Raw genomic sequence first — 14,758 nt, 5'->3', positions numbered from 1 at the left:
GTTCTGGGACTTCATGTGTGTCTCAGTGCACAGGAGCATATTAACTGGAACAGTCAGGAAGTAGCTGTTTGGTGTGAGAAATGGCAGTTTTGGGAAGGAAGTCTGAAGATCTAATGCGGCAACTTTTCAGCAAAAAGCGTCCTGCTGTTCTGATTCTGCCAGATCTATATCCCAGCCTCTCTTTTGTTAGACTCAACAGTTATATTTGCTTCCAAAACTCTAAAAACTTTCCACCAAAACATCTCAGTCTAATGAAGGGGTCTCACTTTTCGTAGCTCTGCAGTTGTGATTTGGACTATTTACCCATCAGGATGACAATATAACAGTAAAGTGGCAGCGACTCGGTTCTGAGCCTGGGAGCTTCTGCAGCCTCATGGCCTCAGGTAGAAAGCTGTCCCTGAGTCTGGTGGTGCAGGACCAGTGAGATCTGGTTTGCCCTACAGCAGCTGGCAAACTGTTTGTGGCTGAGCTGAAAGAAGGTTTTGATGATCCTGTTGGCCCTCTTCCTGCACTGCTGCATCTCGAGGTCCTCCATGGAAGGTAGCTCCTTCCTGCTGCTGTGCAGTTTTCACCACCCTCTGCAAAGCCCTCTGGTAGAGGACTGGGCAGTGTTAATACCAAAAGGTGATGCAGCCAGTCAGGATACTCTCAGTGGTGTCTTAATTAGTGTGTTTTCTTCCTCCACCTTCTGTTTTTTATTTTGTTCTTTTTTAGGGATAATTCTAAAATCTGGCTGAAGCCTCCCAGACAGAAACTAGCTTTGGCAAACTGTGGCATCTTTACATAAAGTTGATTAATACGTATAATGCGTATGAATTAATTTCCCTTCGGGGATTAATAAAGTATTTTTTTCTATCTATCTATCTATCTATCTATCTATCTATCTATCTATCTATCTATCTATCTATCTATCTATCTATCTATCTATCTATCTATCTATCTATCTATCTATCTATCTATCTATCTATCTATCTATCGTAAAGTTTTTGCAAACACTTTGGGGAAGCTGTTGTACTTTCCACAATTTTTCACTGTCCAGGGCTGACCTGGAACAACCTATTTGGCTGTAATGTTTGCCAAAAATTGTTTGATTAACAAATTGCACCATAAAAGCGAGGACGTCATATGTCCAGGGAGCTTCCTGGAAAACTCCAACCCAACAAAATCAAATTAGGCATGTGTACTGTGCATAAACACTGCAAAAAATGAAAAATGTTGTGTCTCCTAAATCTAAATTGTTTGTGTATTTTTACACTGACATACTGTTACAAAGGATTTATTTAATCCCGCCACCTTTATACAGCCTCACAGGTGTGGTAAGCACCTGTTATGGTGGGGTCTACCACCATTAGTTTTAATGCTTGGTTGGGGCGTTAACCTGACTCGTGCATACTGCTTAGTAGGTCAATATGTTTTTCTTGTGATTTGAATTTCTACAATTTATTGGGTGCTGGTTTGATTTAAATAGCAATTCTTTGATATTCCTGAGTTTTGCTATTTTTGGTTCACTTTTTTAACACCAGACCAAGTGAAAAAGTTGAATGATAATGATATCTATAGACTATAGTTGGAGGCATATTTTTCCACAAAATAAGCATCGCATGTGAGTCAGTTTTTAGGATTTATTCAGGGGGTCTGACATCTCAGCTTTTTTCAGCCCAGCTTTTAGACAAAGACTAAGATGAAGGAATGAAATTAATATCATTTTTTAACAAAAAAAAATAGTGATTTTCAATCATTAAACAAAAAATCCCAATACTACGATACATCCCCCACCCCTACTGTTGAGTGGTTTTTTTCACCATTAGTACAAATGGTCCATTTTTACCACTAATGTCTGGTTGTGCATCCAGGCCCTGATCAAAACTTCAGAAAGTAGTGGATCAAATGCCAAGGAAATATTGCATTTGATCCACTACTTTCCCTAAAAATGTATTTACTTAGACGTACTTGTTTGGCCTAGTGATGTTGTCTTACATCCTATTGACAGAGGCTATAGCTTTACAGCGAGCAGTCCTGGTTCAAATCCATTCTGCTTGTCACCCCTACTCTCTTGCCCAATCTATGTTCTGCCTTAGACTCTCAAAGTAAAGGTATTGGGTTAAAAAAGGAAATGGAATAAAAGGAAAACATGAATCTCATGATCCCCTGACTATGATTCTATTATAGGTCAAACAGTTCAGATACCGTATTCTTAACATGTGGGTTTTTCTACCAAAATCTTGCAAAGTGAACATTTTTTCTAACCAGCATGAGCTGCACCTTTCATTTGGTTAGCTCATAGCAATTTTTGGTTTGCAAGCATGCTAAGCTAAAAACCCTGACACAGGGTAACCATGACATCTGCAAAATAACATCATGCTAACATTGTCTTTGAACCACAGACGTAACATCGTGGCATGAGACTGGGGAACAGCTGAAGGTCTTCTTCCACTTTTCCGTGTTTGTGTAGGAACCATGTCAAAACTGCTCCATCTGACTTCCACATTTAATCGGTTTTTACTGTAACAGTTTAATCTTAATAACCAACCGTGGAAAGTCTTAAATGTGTGTCATGACATCTTTAAGCCTGCCTGACCTTCCAGTAGCTCAGAGCAAGAAATAAATGACCAACATGCCCTGATCCGGTGGGTTTTGTCCTTCAGTTCGTGAATGTTCTCAGCCCCAGTTTTCTGACTCATTGCTCGACAAAAGGACTCTGAGCATAAGCAACAATGTTGGCCTGTCCAGAATAATTTGGGTCACACCGAGGCAGAGACGTAAGAGAGGTCCATGTTGGCTCATTCTGGGCTGTACAGCAAAGTCCAACAAGCTTGAGAGAAAAAGATGGAGAGAGCTGTGGAGTAAAGAGTGGAAAGTGAGAGAGAGAGACCGGGACTTAATATCTAAGGGAAAAACAAACACTTAAGGCTTTGGAGTCTATAGGTGGATGAAAAAGGAGAGATGGGAAAGAGAGCACTCAAAGCAATTTAGGCTAAAAAAAAAGAAAAAGACAAGCGACGTATATCAAAGGGGCTCTCTAAGTGCAAGAGAAACTGAGTTAGCAAGAGCAAGGTGTGATAAGAGGCTTTTATTGAATCGCAGAAAGTGACAGAGGAAAGGAGAGAAGGGATGAAATGAGCAGGCATAGAGGGAAATGAGTGAGGCGTCCTTATGGACAACAAAGAATCACAAAAGAGTGACTCAAATGGCAACGAGTGGGAGCAGAGAGGATGGTATGGAGGGGGAATCTCAGTGTGGGGATGAAGATCGGCCACTTCTCCTCTGCCAGAGGAAGGTTTTTAATTGAGGACATGAAATGTTTAGCTGTTGATATTTTGCTCCTTCTCTCCGCTTCAGACCGTGGAAATGAAGAGCACTTTGAAATGTTATCTGTCTGGTCCTGAAGGGTTATATCGCAAACACTCTCACACAAACACACACGCACGCAGCACCTTGGGATTGCAGGGGTAATGTCACACGGATAGCCAGTCAGATAAATGTTATTTGTCCTCTCCTCAGCTCCTGTCTGTTTCCTGAGGCATCCTCTGTTTTATAGCAGCCGCAATAATGACACCATCCTGGACTAGACCTATAAAATATGTATGTGTGTGTGTGTGTGTCAGTATGTGTATGTGTGCGCACAAGTGAATTGCTATGAGGGCACAGTGAACAGTTTGGAAACTCAAAACAAAAACGCTTCTTCACCTAAGAAATGTGACATGACCTCTGTTGAATAAAAAACTTGTGCTGGATATTTATCATGTTTTGGGTGTGTGTGTATGTGTGAGAGTGTGTATTAGGTGCATATGTGTGTGTGTTTGACATGTTGATGCTTGTAGTACGCCTGCACCGCCTTTGATGTGAAGCTGCAGATGTCTTTATCATCTGACAGCAAAGTGTGATCCAGGCCTTCACACAGGGACAAATCTGCTCTGTTGTCTCTTTGACCAAATTCTAGTGTGTAACTCAGTGTGTGTGTGTGTATCCGTGTGTGTGAGACAGAGAGAGTGACAGAGAGGTACAGGATGAGATTATCAGTCCTCTTCTCTGATGTGTCTCTAAGATTCAGAATATTTGCATATGTAACAGCGGGTTTCTTCATGTTTACGAGCCCTTTTTTCAAAGAAAAGATGCCCTTGTGATCTGGATTAAGACCTCAACTTTGAAAGCTCAAAACTTTGTAGCAAACCGACTCAATTCTGGGGAAAAAAAACAGCCCCATGGGAATATGATTCTCTTGTGTTTTCCATCCGCCGCCACAAAACTGCGGTGTCTGGATTGGAGGCCTCAGCACGAGGAGGGAGAGGCTCTTGTCCTTCAGGCACATTCTCTCAGAAAGAAACAGCGCACAGAAAAAAATATGTCAATCACATGAAGGAGAGAAAGAAAAAAGCAAGGCTGAGATTGACGGAGAGAGGAGCGGGGGAGACGGGCTGAGTTTCATGCAGACCCTGTCAGTCCCAAGGGGCGGAGGAAATGAGGGATTTGATGAAAGGCACCGACAGAGGCTGGTTTATACTTTTAATTAGAGGGATCCCATTGTTCAGTTTGGGCTCTTTTTTGGTAGAAGCTTGAAGAGCAGCGTGGACTCGCTTGTTAAGTTGTCTTTTATGGTTGTGCAGAGGAGTTTGATAGTGAATAAATACCCACACAGATTTATCTCCACTTCAGATAAAACGCTGTATCAAGCACAGCAGCATCACACTGTATCATTTTCTTCTCAGGGCGAGATGACATTTTAGACTTAACAGACAGCTGTCCTTTGGTTGTGTGTGACTGTGGATGTGACTGTGTCGTCATTTAAACTCTGAATGATGAGCCAATACAGATGACATCAGGCCAGCACTTTTGAACCGCTGTGTGTGTTTCAGTGTGTGTTCAAACTGTATTTGTGTGTGTGTTTGTTAGTATGTGCATGTCAGGTTGGGTTCCTATGGAAACTGTCAAGAGATAGCCACAGTTCAGAGTGTGTGTGTATGTGTGTGTGTGTGTGTGTGTGTGTTATCACTCCAGTGTTTACTCAAGGAGAGGAGTTGGGCGAGAAAAAAAATGGACCCAGAGAGGGAAGTACACAGCTGAAGTGAAATCACGATCTGATAACCACCAAGGAAATGATTTTTTTCTTCTTTGATGACAGAAGCAGATTGACAGCTTCCCCTTTCCTCATTATCTTTTGTTTGTCTGTATATTTGTGTGTGTTTGTGTGTGTGTGTTTACAGCGTGCACTGACACAGAGCTGCATAGCCTGGCTGCTAGACTCAAGGACTGGTTCGGAGTTCTCCACCTTGATGCCAACAGAGACCTCAAATCCTCTGACAGCTTTGACTCTGCCGCTGGACGTGAGTACATTCCCACACAATATGTGCATTTGTGTGTGTGTGTGTGTGTGTGTGTGTGTGTGTGTGTGTGTGTGTGTGTGTGTGTGTGTGTGTGTGTGTGTGTGTGTGTGTGTGTGTGTTTGTGTAGCACTGTTGAACAGCCACGCTTCTCTCTCCTCATGAGGGCTGCTGGTGATGTTGACAGCGGCCTCGCTCTGTTCTCTGTAATGTCAACATGTCTAAGCACAACTCAACTCTGCCACCAGACACACGAATGCACACACACTCCCACACACACACACACACACACACACACACACACACAGAGTGATATTTGAAAGGAGTTTTTTTTAAGTGTCTTGGACCAAATCTGTAGTTGAAAATGTTTCACTCAAACAAATTTTCTTTCCTGATCATCTTCCAGACTTTGACACCAGCATCTTGCCCATTTGTAAGGACTCACTGGGCTGGATGTTCAACAAGTTGGACATGAACTTTGACCTCCTGCTGGACCAATCAGAGCTGAGTGCCATCTACCTGGACAAGTACGAGCTGTGCATGAAGCCCCTCTTTAACTCCTGCGACTCCTTCAAGGATGGCAAGCTGTCCAACAACGAGTGGTGCTACTGCTTCCAGAAACCTGATGGTGAGGAGGAGGAGGAGGTGGAAGAGGATGAAACGGGGCGATGAGATGTGGATTTCTGAAAACTGATGTTGATGCTGCAAAAAACTGAAATCTTATCCAGTGTTTTTGTCTTATTTTCAGTCAAAAATGTCTTATTAGACTAAATATGAGCCACATTCACCTGAACAGTCCAGAAAAAATGTCTTGTTTCAAGTCATTTACAGACAAAATGAGCTCTGAATTGCTTGTAAAAGTTACTTGTACTAAGACATTATTCCAGTTTCAGGCAAATTTTTCTTGTTCCATTGGCAGATTTTTTTCACTGGTAACTAGCAATTCAGACCTCATTTTTGTCTATAAATAACTTAAAACAAGACATTTTTCTGGACTGATAAGCTTAATGTGGCTCATATCAAGTGTAATAAGACAATTTTTACTTAAAATGAGACAAAAACACTTGATAAGATTTCATTTTTTTGCAGTGAAAATATGAAAGACAAGAATTTAGAAATACAGTTTAACAAAGTTCATCAACTTACTTTCATGGTTTCTAACTTATCTTGTTGTGATTGTTGTATCATTTTAAAGCCCCTCTGTGAATCTTTCATGTTGTGCTGATTTTGACACTTCCTGTGAACAAAGTTGTTGACTTCCCTCTTTCCTCTGATCAAAATGTAGTCCAACATGCAACTCAAATGCCTGAAATGTCAAATGTAAACAAAGGAGGGCTGGTCCTGGAGCATTTGCTGATTATTTACAATCACAAAGAATAACTGTATAGAGATAATTAACCTTATTCCTGAGCATCTTGTTTGGACGAGCTGTAACTTTTCTGATTTAAACTGCTCAGTATGTTTCCTGCTCACAGGTCTGCCGTGTCACAGCGAGAAGAGCAGGATCCGGAGTCAAAGTCGAAGGAAGAGCCTCATAGGTCAGTCTGGATCACCTGCAGCTGTCAGTCACTGCCTCATATGCATGACACTGACAAGGCCATCTTTAACGCCAAATAACACAAACCTGCATCAGGAAATTGTGCCCCCTTTCAATATTTCCCATCTGACAATGCATTAAACACACTGTACACACACTTCAAAGCACATCCTGACATTTTGTACTAGTGTCATCTGTCCCCGCTGGGCAGATCGTTCTGCTCGCCTCACAACAAAACAGCATGAAAAATGAGTGAGGGCTGGGTCAAATGAAGGTAACAAAACTTGTGTGCGCATGTGTGTGTGTGTGTGTGTGTGTGTGTGTGTGTGTGTGTGTGTGTGTGTGTGTGTGTGTGTGTGTGTGTGTGTGTGTGTGTGTGTTATGGATAGTGGCTGCCTCTCTAAAAGCAGGATGTATGGTTGTTGTCTTGAAACCTTCACTGCAGTAACTGATTGTTGATCCTCTCCTTTGAATACACAAGACCTTTAATCTAACCACAGGACAGAAAACTTTCCTCGAGGAGGGACTGGGTTCTGGCTTCTTACCATCTTTTCTTACCTCTTCCCTCCTTTTCACCTGTTTATTTTTAGGATCATACATCCCACGCTGTACGGAGGAGGGCTACTTCAAGCCGACCCAGTGTCACGGCAGCACTGGCCAGTGTTGGTGTGTGGACAAATACGGCAATGAGATTGCTGGCTCTAGGAAACAAGGCAATCCAAACTGCGGTAAGACCAAAACACACATACACACACAAACAGAGCACTCCAATACATGTTCAGTTAAAGCCAAACTGTGGTTTTAGTTGTGTTTTCGGCCTTATTGTCCAGCTGTCTCCCAGAGTTTCTGCGTTGATCCAGATGGACCGTCGTACGGCTGTTTTCTCCCTCCATTGTCTTTAATCTGCTGCAGACGAGAGAGATTGTGAAGCTTCTCTCTAACACCGAGGAAAGAAGAAAGATTGTCTTGGTCTCCTCCTCTCTTCATCTTTACCAGAATCTATGCATCAGTGATCATAGGAAATAGATAGCATGAGGCACGCCTCTGGATTCACTCTGTCTGCTTTATCAGCCATCAGTCATATACCTGATCCTATCTGCTTCAGATATTCTGCTCATGCTGCTTTGATGAAACTGGAGCGTCTTGCAAGTCAAATAGGAAAATCCGTCACACTTGTCAGAGGAGTGAAATGTCAGAAGAATGTTTTAATACATGAGTAAACAGCGCACGAGCTGCACCTTTACGCAGGGAAAGAACATTTGAACTGCCGGCTGATGTATGTATCAAGGGATGCTCCCGGGCTACGAATATATGTAATTAAGAGCTCTGATATGTCTTTGTCATCGTCAACAAACCAGCAGTGGGTTTTCAAAGGGATTGGCCAAAAAGCCAATAGAAGCACTTTGCTGCAAATCAATGGCAGAGGCATTTCAGTGTGGGAAAAAAAAGAGCAATAATTAGCGAGAAAGAATCCGGGCAGACATACTGATTATCAATCAAACAGCCAACTCACAGTCACAGATTACAGCTCACTCCAATGCCAGTCCAGTCCAAAGCCTGTAATTGCAGCTTCAAATATTGATGAGGAGTCTCTCTGGTCACAAAACACACACACACTCTAACATACACACACTGACGGCAGCAGTCCTTTGTCTGCCGTCTAACAAGCTCATCTAGCTCTGGCTGAGTGGCCTCAGGCAGCGGCAGCCTGGAGTTCTCCCTCTCGGCCTGGCATATAACAAGTAGGAAGAGATGCCGCAGCTTTCTGCTCCACAGCCCAGACTCGAGGACACCAAACTGATTTTAACTCCGTAAGTGCTACTCGACCAGAGTACACTTCTGCCCAGGAGTAAAGGGGTTGTTTGAACTAAACTTGCAAGGATTTTGAAGTCCTAGTTTCACAAAAAGCTGGAGGCAGCAGTCGAGACGACGGAGTCTGCTTTTGTCACGCAGGTGTAATGCTGGCACAGAAAGACCTAACCGAGGTTACAAACTGAGTTCAGTGTGGCGCCGCTGAAGTTGCCTTCCTGTGCCTGTGACCTGATTGTTTCTGTTTCGTGTGTCTCCCTTCCAGACGAGGATCAGGAGACATCGGGGGATTTCGGCAGCGGCGGTGCAGTCATTCTCCTCGACGACCAGGAGGAGGAGCAGCCATCACAGAGTGGGCGGAGCCGGCAGAAGAAGAGACGGGGGCGGATTCACCCCCGAGGAGCCATTGAGGACGACGAGGACGAAGAAGATGACAAGGATGACGAGATGGGCTACATTTGGTAGCTCTGCTCCATTTAATTCTGCCATCAGCCGACCAGGAAACTCCCGTTAACTCAGCACAGATCTGAAGCCATTCCAGTCTCTCCTCCTCCTCCTCCTCCTTGGCTGCAGTCCATCTTTTGACTCCTGAACTCCTGTCCCTTACTCATCTTACTTCAGCGAGCCTCATCTGACTCCTTATTTTCAATGTTTTGCTCTTTTGTTGGACAGAAAACAGAGGGACTGTTAGATTTCAACAACTGTCAAGACCTGTCAGAAAATCCACTTTCTCCTTCTTCTTTCTCCCAAACGTGATCTCACCCATCCTGACATGGAATCACCTCTCTAAACTCTCCATTCCTCCCTTTCCTTTCCTGCTTCCTCTTATCCCCTCCCTATCAGCCCCTCGTACGTCCATGTCAGAGCCTCTGGTCAGTCTGTGAGCCCACATGCATTAGCTGGATGTAAATATGTTCTCTCCTGGAAGTCCAGATTGTGGATTACCTTTCCTGTACTTCTATCAGCCGGTCATTCTTCTGTTCTGTGTTCCTTCATCGGGCTCTTTCCAGTGTTTATAGGTGATCCCACACCATGTTCCCCGGCTCTGAGATGCTCCCCTCTCTATCTGTTTCTCCATGGAGGATTGTAAATTATTTAACCGTTGATCTTGAATGTCCCAGAAAGCCCAGGAAGCAATGAGATTAATGATGTATTGTCGTTGTTGTTGCATGTTTCTCATCGTGTTTCTGTAAAAGAGAGATTTACCTGGCAAAGGTCTAGCTCTATGCATCTCAAACAGAAAGTGATGCCTATTCGGCTGCTACAATACTTTGTTGCTATGTTGATGCTGTCTAGTGTCTTTTTTTGGTTTCTTCTCCCAATCTCAGGAGGTAGAAAAAGTTGCATTGCAGAGCGATAGCAGCGTAGGAAAGTGAACTGCAATGCCTACAGTCCAAATCTGCGGCGTCTCAGCCGGCTGTGCTTTTGCTAAAAAAAAAAAAGTAGAGCTGCTGAGGCTGTTTGACTGACTGTGCAAGGACACTAGTGGAAGAAGCTACTCCTGAGCTGGGAGGAAACATGAAGGTGAGCAGAGAAGAGGCTCTGTTCAGCCTCCTAACGTTGGATATGTTCAGTGAAAAGTTAATAATTGAAATCTTCACCATGTCAACTAAGTGAACTTTTATTTGTAACTTTGAAAGTTTAAGTAAAGTGGCACTTTGGGTGTCTTTTGAACCTTACAGGTCTGTGTCCACGTGTCTGTTGTTCTGTTGCCAGCATGAGCCTCACATTTCATCTTCTTTCACCAGCTCATGATTAAATAATATCACATCTCTTTCCTCGCTGTGAGACTACAATCACATTTATAGGAGTGTCTCATGCTTTTTGGTTTTATTTCTCCTCCGACGCTCAGATTCCTCTGTAGTAAAACAATCAAAGCCCTCCATCAATTCTGACCTTTTCCAACCTTGAGCAAGCAGCCTCCCCTGTTAGCAGCAGACATAAATGGAAGCAGCAGAAAATGCTCTTATCACTCGCCTTAGAGTGAGCAGAAACACAAAGCCAGCAGGGTCCACAACAACATAAAGGCTTAATGAGAGTTTTTGTAATATAACTGGCTAATAGGACAGCTGACCCCACCGGCTTGAAACAGCACACTCAGCACTTTGGAAACACATTGTACAAACAATCAGAGGCTGAAAGGACAACAGAGTCTTTGCCATGAAACAGTCTGTTCAGCAGTTCAAAGCACTCTTTAAGATACAGTAGACAATATCTGGTGGACAGTGTGCATTGGGTTTGTGGGTTAGATTGTATTCACAAAATGAGTCTTCTTGGTAAAAAGCTGCATAAAAAAATCTCACCTTGAAATTCTGTAAAGCTGTGAAGCAAAAGTTTGTTATTTTTGGTTCATATACTAGTTATATCATCTTGAAGATGTTAGAGGACAGGGTTTGAAACAGCTCACAGGTCTATTTTTTAAAGCTCCTCTGAGAAACTTAAAGCTTTATGTCCTTAATGGTGACAGTTTCAGAAATCTTTCTTATGGTTTGTTTCAGCATGAAGTGATTATTAAAGGCACGATTTTAGATCTTCACAAATGGAGGTCCAAACGACATCTGATGCTGATTGTCTGCCTTTTCCTACATGTCAAAACTGTTTCTTCACTTAGGTTGACTTGTTCTTGTACTATTTCTGCTCACCTGTCTTCATTTTATTTGTTTGTTTGTTTGTTTGTTTAGCCGTGGTAAATCTTTACTCTTAGAGAGCAAAAAGAACAAAACAACCAGTAAAGTCATCATTAAGCTATAGCCTCTGCTTGTAACCTGTCCTTTTCCAGGAACTCATATGAACGTGCTTTACTTTATCACTATGGAAGATGCAATAAGCCTGAGGACTTGTATTCAGCAGTACACGGTCAGTAGGAACAGGATCAATAGCACAGCCAAGGTCGTTTTTGAAGGTCGGTCAGGGGGTTGCAGAGCAGTGACAAGCTGCGTTCTCTCCTCACGTAATATCTTTGAGTAGAGGTAGGACGTCTTTAGCAAACCACTTAATTTTACATAGCTAGAACAACAGCTCAGCTCAGTAGTGTTTGTCATGGAAGGGATTACAAAGAACAACGTTATATATGCTGTATATTATACAATAATTTGTGAATGAATTCCATTTATTTAATCTAATTTTGCGTACTATTCAGGTATGTGCTTCATGTTCTGTGGTTTGGACCTTATCTCTGTCATCATGTCTACACACTGTATAACACATGGATGTCCCCCGTCTTTTTCTAAGTATCTCTTATTGGTGGGGGGAACATTAGGGCCCCGTTTACACGACAACGTTTCATCTGGAAACGCTAAAACGCAGTGTAAAAAATCTGCGTTTACGCGGAATCACAGAGGGACTGAAAACACTGTAGTAAGCATGCCAGGCCTGCAGGTGGGGCTATAACTGTCTTGTCCAGATGCAGCTTTTAGGAGATCTCCATCTAAGTAGAGTTGAGCCAATCATCTGGTGTATTGGGGAATACTAAGTGCACAAGTGGAGCAACAGATGTACACTTTGTATTAAGACAGTCAGCAGATACAGCAGATACAGCAGCACAAACACAACATGGTAGTTTGCGACGATCGTAACAACAGTACTGTTGTCCTGTTGTATGTGAGGAGCAGAGTTTGACATCATCGTTTCCACTGAAAACGCCAGCTTACTGTTTACACGACAACGGTGTCTGCAGCGTTTCCGAAAAATCCCACTCAGAAGGCCGTTTTCAAAAGTTTGCGTTTTAGGTTGGCTGAAACACTGTTTCCGTGTAAACACGAGGCAGAAACGCAACAAAACTTTTGCGTTTTACCCTAAAACCATTGTCGTGTAAACGGCCCCTAGATTTGCTGACTCATTATGTGGGCTTTGAGCCTCCTCACTAACAGCTGTATGGTGATATACCTGTCCCCCATATGAGCTGCACCTCTGATTGGACAAACTTGTGCTCTTAATACCTTATAAACCAAAAAGAAAAAAAAATGATTTCCCCTATTGTACAGCTGCTGATAAAGAAATGAACTATTCAAACCCTTTGAACCAGGCTGTAAATACTTATTTAATACTTTAAAAGTTGGCTTTCTTGGCTTGGTGTGTGCATGGTTTTCCATTCTTTCTGCATCCAGCCTCAAGTGGGCACTTGAAGAACTGCAATTTATAGCACTTCTGCATAGTCTTCGTACTTTTAGACCAGAGCTTGCTGCTTGGCCACGCCTCAGTCCCAAGGCCTACCCCTCTTTGTTCCTGATTTGTTTGGTATGTTTGTTTATTTGTTTAACCTATTCAGCAAAAGCCAACATTGTCAAAAATGATCAAAGTCTTCAAATTGGGTTGCAGATTCTTTTTCCAAACATGTAAATTCAGCCACTACAGGGCACATATATTACACACCAGTGCTCACATTCAACACCCCCATGTCTTCACAATGACACACACACACACACACACACACACACACACACACACACACACACACACACACACACACACACACACACACGCACGCACACACACACACACACACACACACACACACACACACACACACACCCATTACAGTTTCTCTTTCCTCCTCCCCTCCCACTCACGATCCTGGAGTGAGTTCCATCTTCATCTCAGTCAGAGAGATGCGTTGTTGTGTTTTATCCTCAGGGCACTCAGTTCCTCTTTCATTTCTTCATTGGCTGCTTTTATATTATCCACAGATGGTTTCACTGTCAGGTGGATCCTCCCATCAGGCCAGGGTCTCCATGGGTGCCGGTGATTGGCAACAAGCGGAGGTGGGTTAGCACAACAGGGGATCATTTTTAGGAACAGGGAGAGAGTATCTTGATGAAGTTTGCCATTTGTGTTTGGTATCTTTTGCTCTTATTCGATAGTATGCCATTAGAGAGCTATTTTCTTTTACCCTAAAGTTTTTATAACCCATCGTTTTCAACCACTTCACTCTGGCAATGCTCAGAGAGGAACGTGCAGAACAATGAGATCCCATCAAATCAGAACATGTGACTTCTCTTTCAGCTTTCTTCTCTTCAGCAGAGTGGGAGCTTGGGTTTTGTTTCAATCCTGATATTTGTTGGATGTTTCTTTAGATGCTCCACAGACAGTTGGTTATTTATACCCCTGTTTTTGGTGCTGGGTAAACTGCGTACATTTGGTTTTCAGCACTAATAATGACTGCCTGCTGTGGCTGGTAACAACCCTAATGAGAGTAAAAATGATGCAAAATGAGCCATAAAAGAAAAACAATGAAGTGTAATATCCTGAAACTCAAGCTGAGGAGAGCTGCGGGTGCTCATCATTTGATCTATTATTAATATATATATCAAAAAAATGCTTAAACTGGTTTAAAAACTGTCTTCTTTACTTACTCCAATCCTACTCCTTTACAATAAAGCTTCAACTTGAAACAGTCTTAAAGGGATAGTTCAGTTTTCGAGGTGTGGTACTTGGTCAATGCAAGTGTTTTAGCCACAGAAGATTACAATAAGCTCCATCAATCTAAGCACTGTTTTCAGTGTAAGTTTTCTGTTTATTTTGTTGGGTTTTTTTTACGCCAGAATGCCAGTTTGCTTTTGCTTTATTGGGAAAAGTGGCACATATGTATTCCTATGCCTGCAGCAGTTTTGATGTCCAGAGGCTTAAGCCTTGATTCCACCGAGCAATTCATTTTGGTTAGTCTCAGTACATCAAGCATTTTGTGGCGTTTCCACTGACTAATCCTGGGACAGATCATAGACTGTATAAAGAGTGGACAGCGTTTATCATTGTACGGTTTTAAAGACAAAATACCGCTGTCACAGGTGCAGCCATTGGTAGCAATTGCAGCCAGTGTCTGCACAGTAGAGACGATGAGGGATTCTGGGAGAATCTGAGTGGAGCTGGGTGACAAAAATAATGTTTTTTTTCTTTCAAGAGTCTAATCACTTCTTGACTCTGCCTCCCGACATATTTTACGATCCCCGAAAAAAATACTCGAGAACGGCATATGTCAATCATCGTTAAATGTTACGTAAAGCCTTGTTTTTAACCTCGTATAACTAATGAAACCGAAACTTTTCAGAAAAAAGAGGACTTGAATACAAGACAGCCAAATGTTATCTTCAAATCACCA

At 42.6% G+C, this 14,758-nt stretch overlaps 1 protein-coding gene across 2 annotated transcripts in view; it reads left to right on the top strand.

Annotated features, from left to right (window-relative positions):
• spock1 (SPARC (osteonectin), cwcv and kazal like domains proteoglycan 1) overlaps positions 1–10,310 on the top strand; it is a 133,922-nt gene extending 123,612 nt beyond the window's left edge. For both annotated transcript variants that reach the window (XM_074674487.1, XM_074674486.1), the window contains exons 8-12: positions 5,202–5,321; positions 5,725–5,946; positions 6,794–6,856; positions 7,446–7,583; positions 8,930–10,310. In XM_074674487.1, coding sequence (XP_074530588.1) covers positions 5,202–5,321; positions 5,725–5,946; positions 6,794–6,856; positions 7,446–7,583; positions 8,930–9,129 — 743 coding nt within the window. In that variant the 3' untranslated portion in view covers positions 9,130–10,310. The remainder of the gene's footprint in view (positions 1–5,201; positions 5,322–5,724; positions 5,947–6,793; positions 6,857–7,445; positions 7,584–8,929) is intronic.
• Positions 10,311–14,758: the final 4,448 nt, after the last annotated feature.

The sequence above is a fragment of the Halichoeres trimaculatus genome, unplaced genomic scaffold (assembly GCF_033239565.1).
Source record: "Halichoeres trimaculatus isolate MK-OKI-2021-1 unplaced genomic scaffold, fHalTri1.1 fHalTri1_scaffold_7, whole genome shotgun sequence".
Lineage (NCBI taxonomy): Eukaryota > Metazoa > Chordata > Actinopteri > Labriformes > Labridae > Halichoeres > Halichoeres trimaculatus.
Note: the sequence above shows the minus strand (reverse complement) of the source record. Positions and strands in the feature narration are given on the sequence as shown.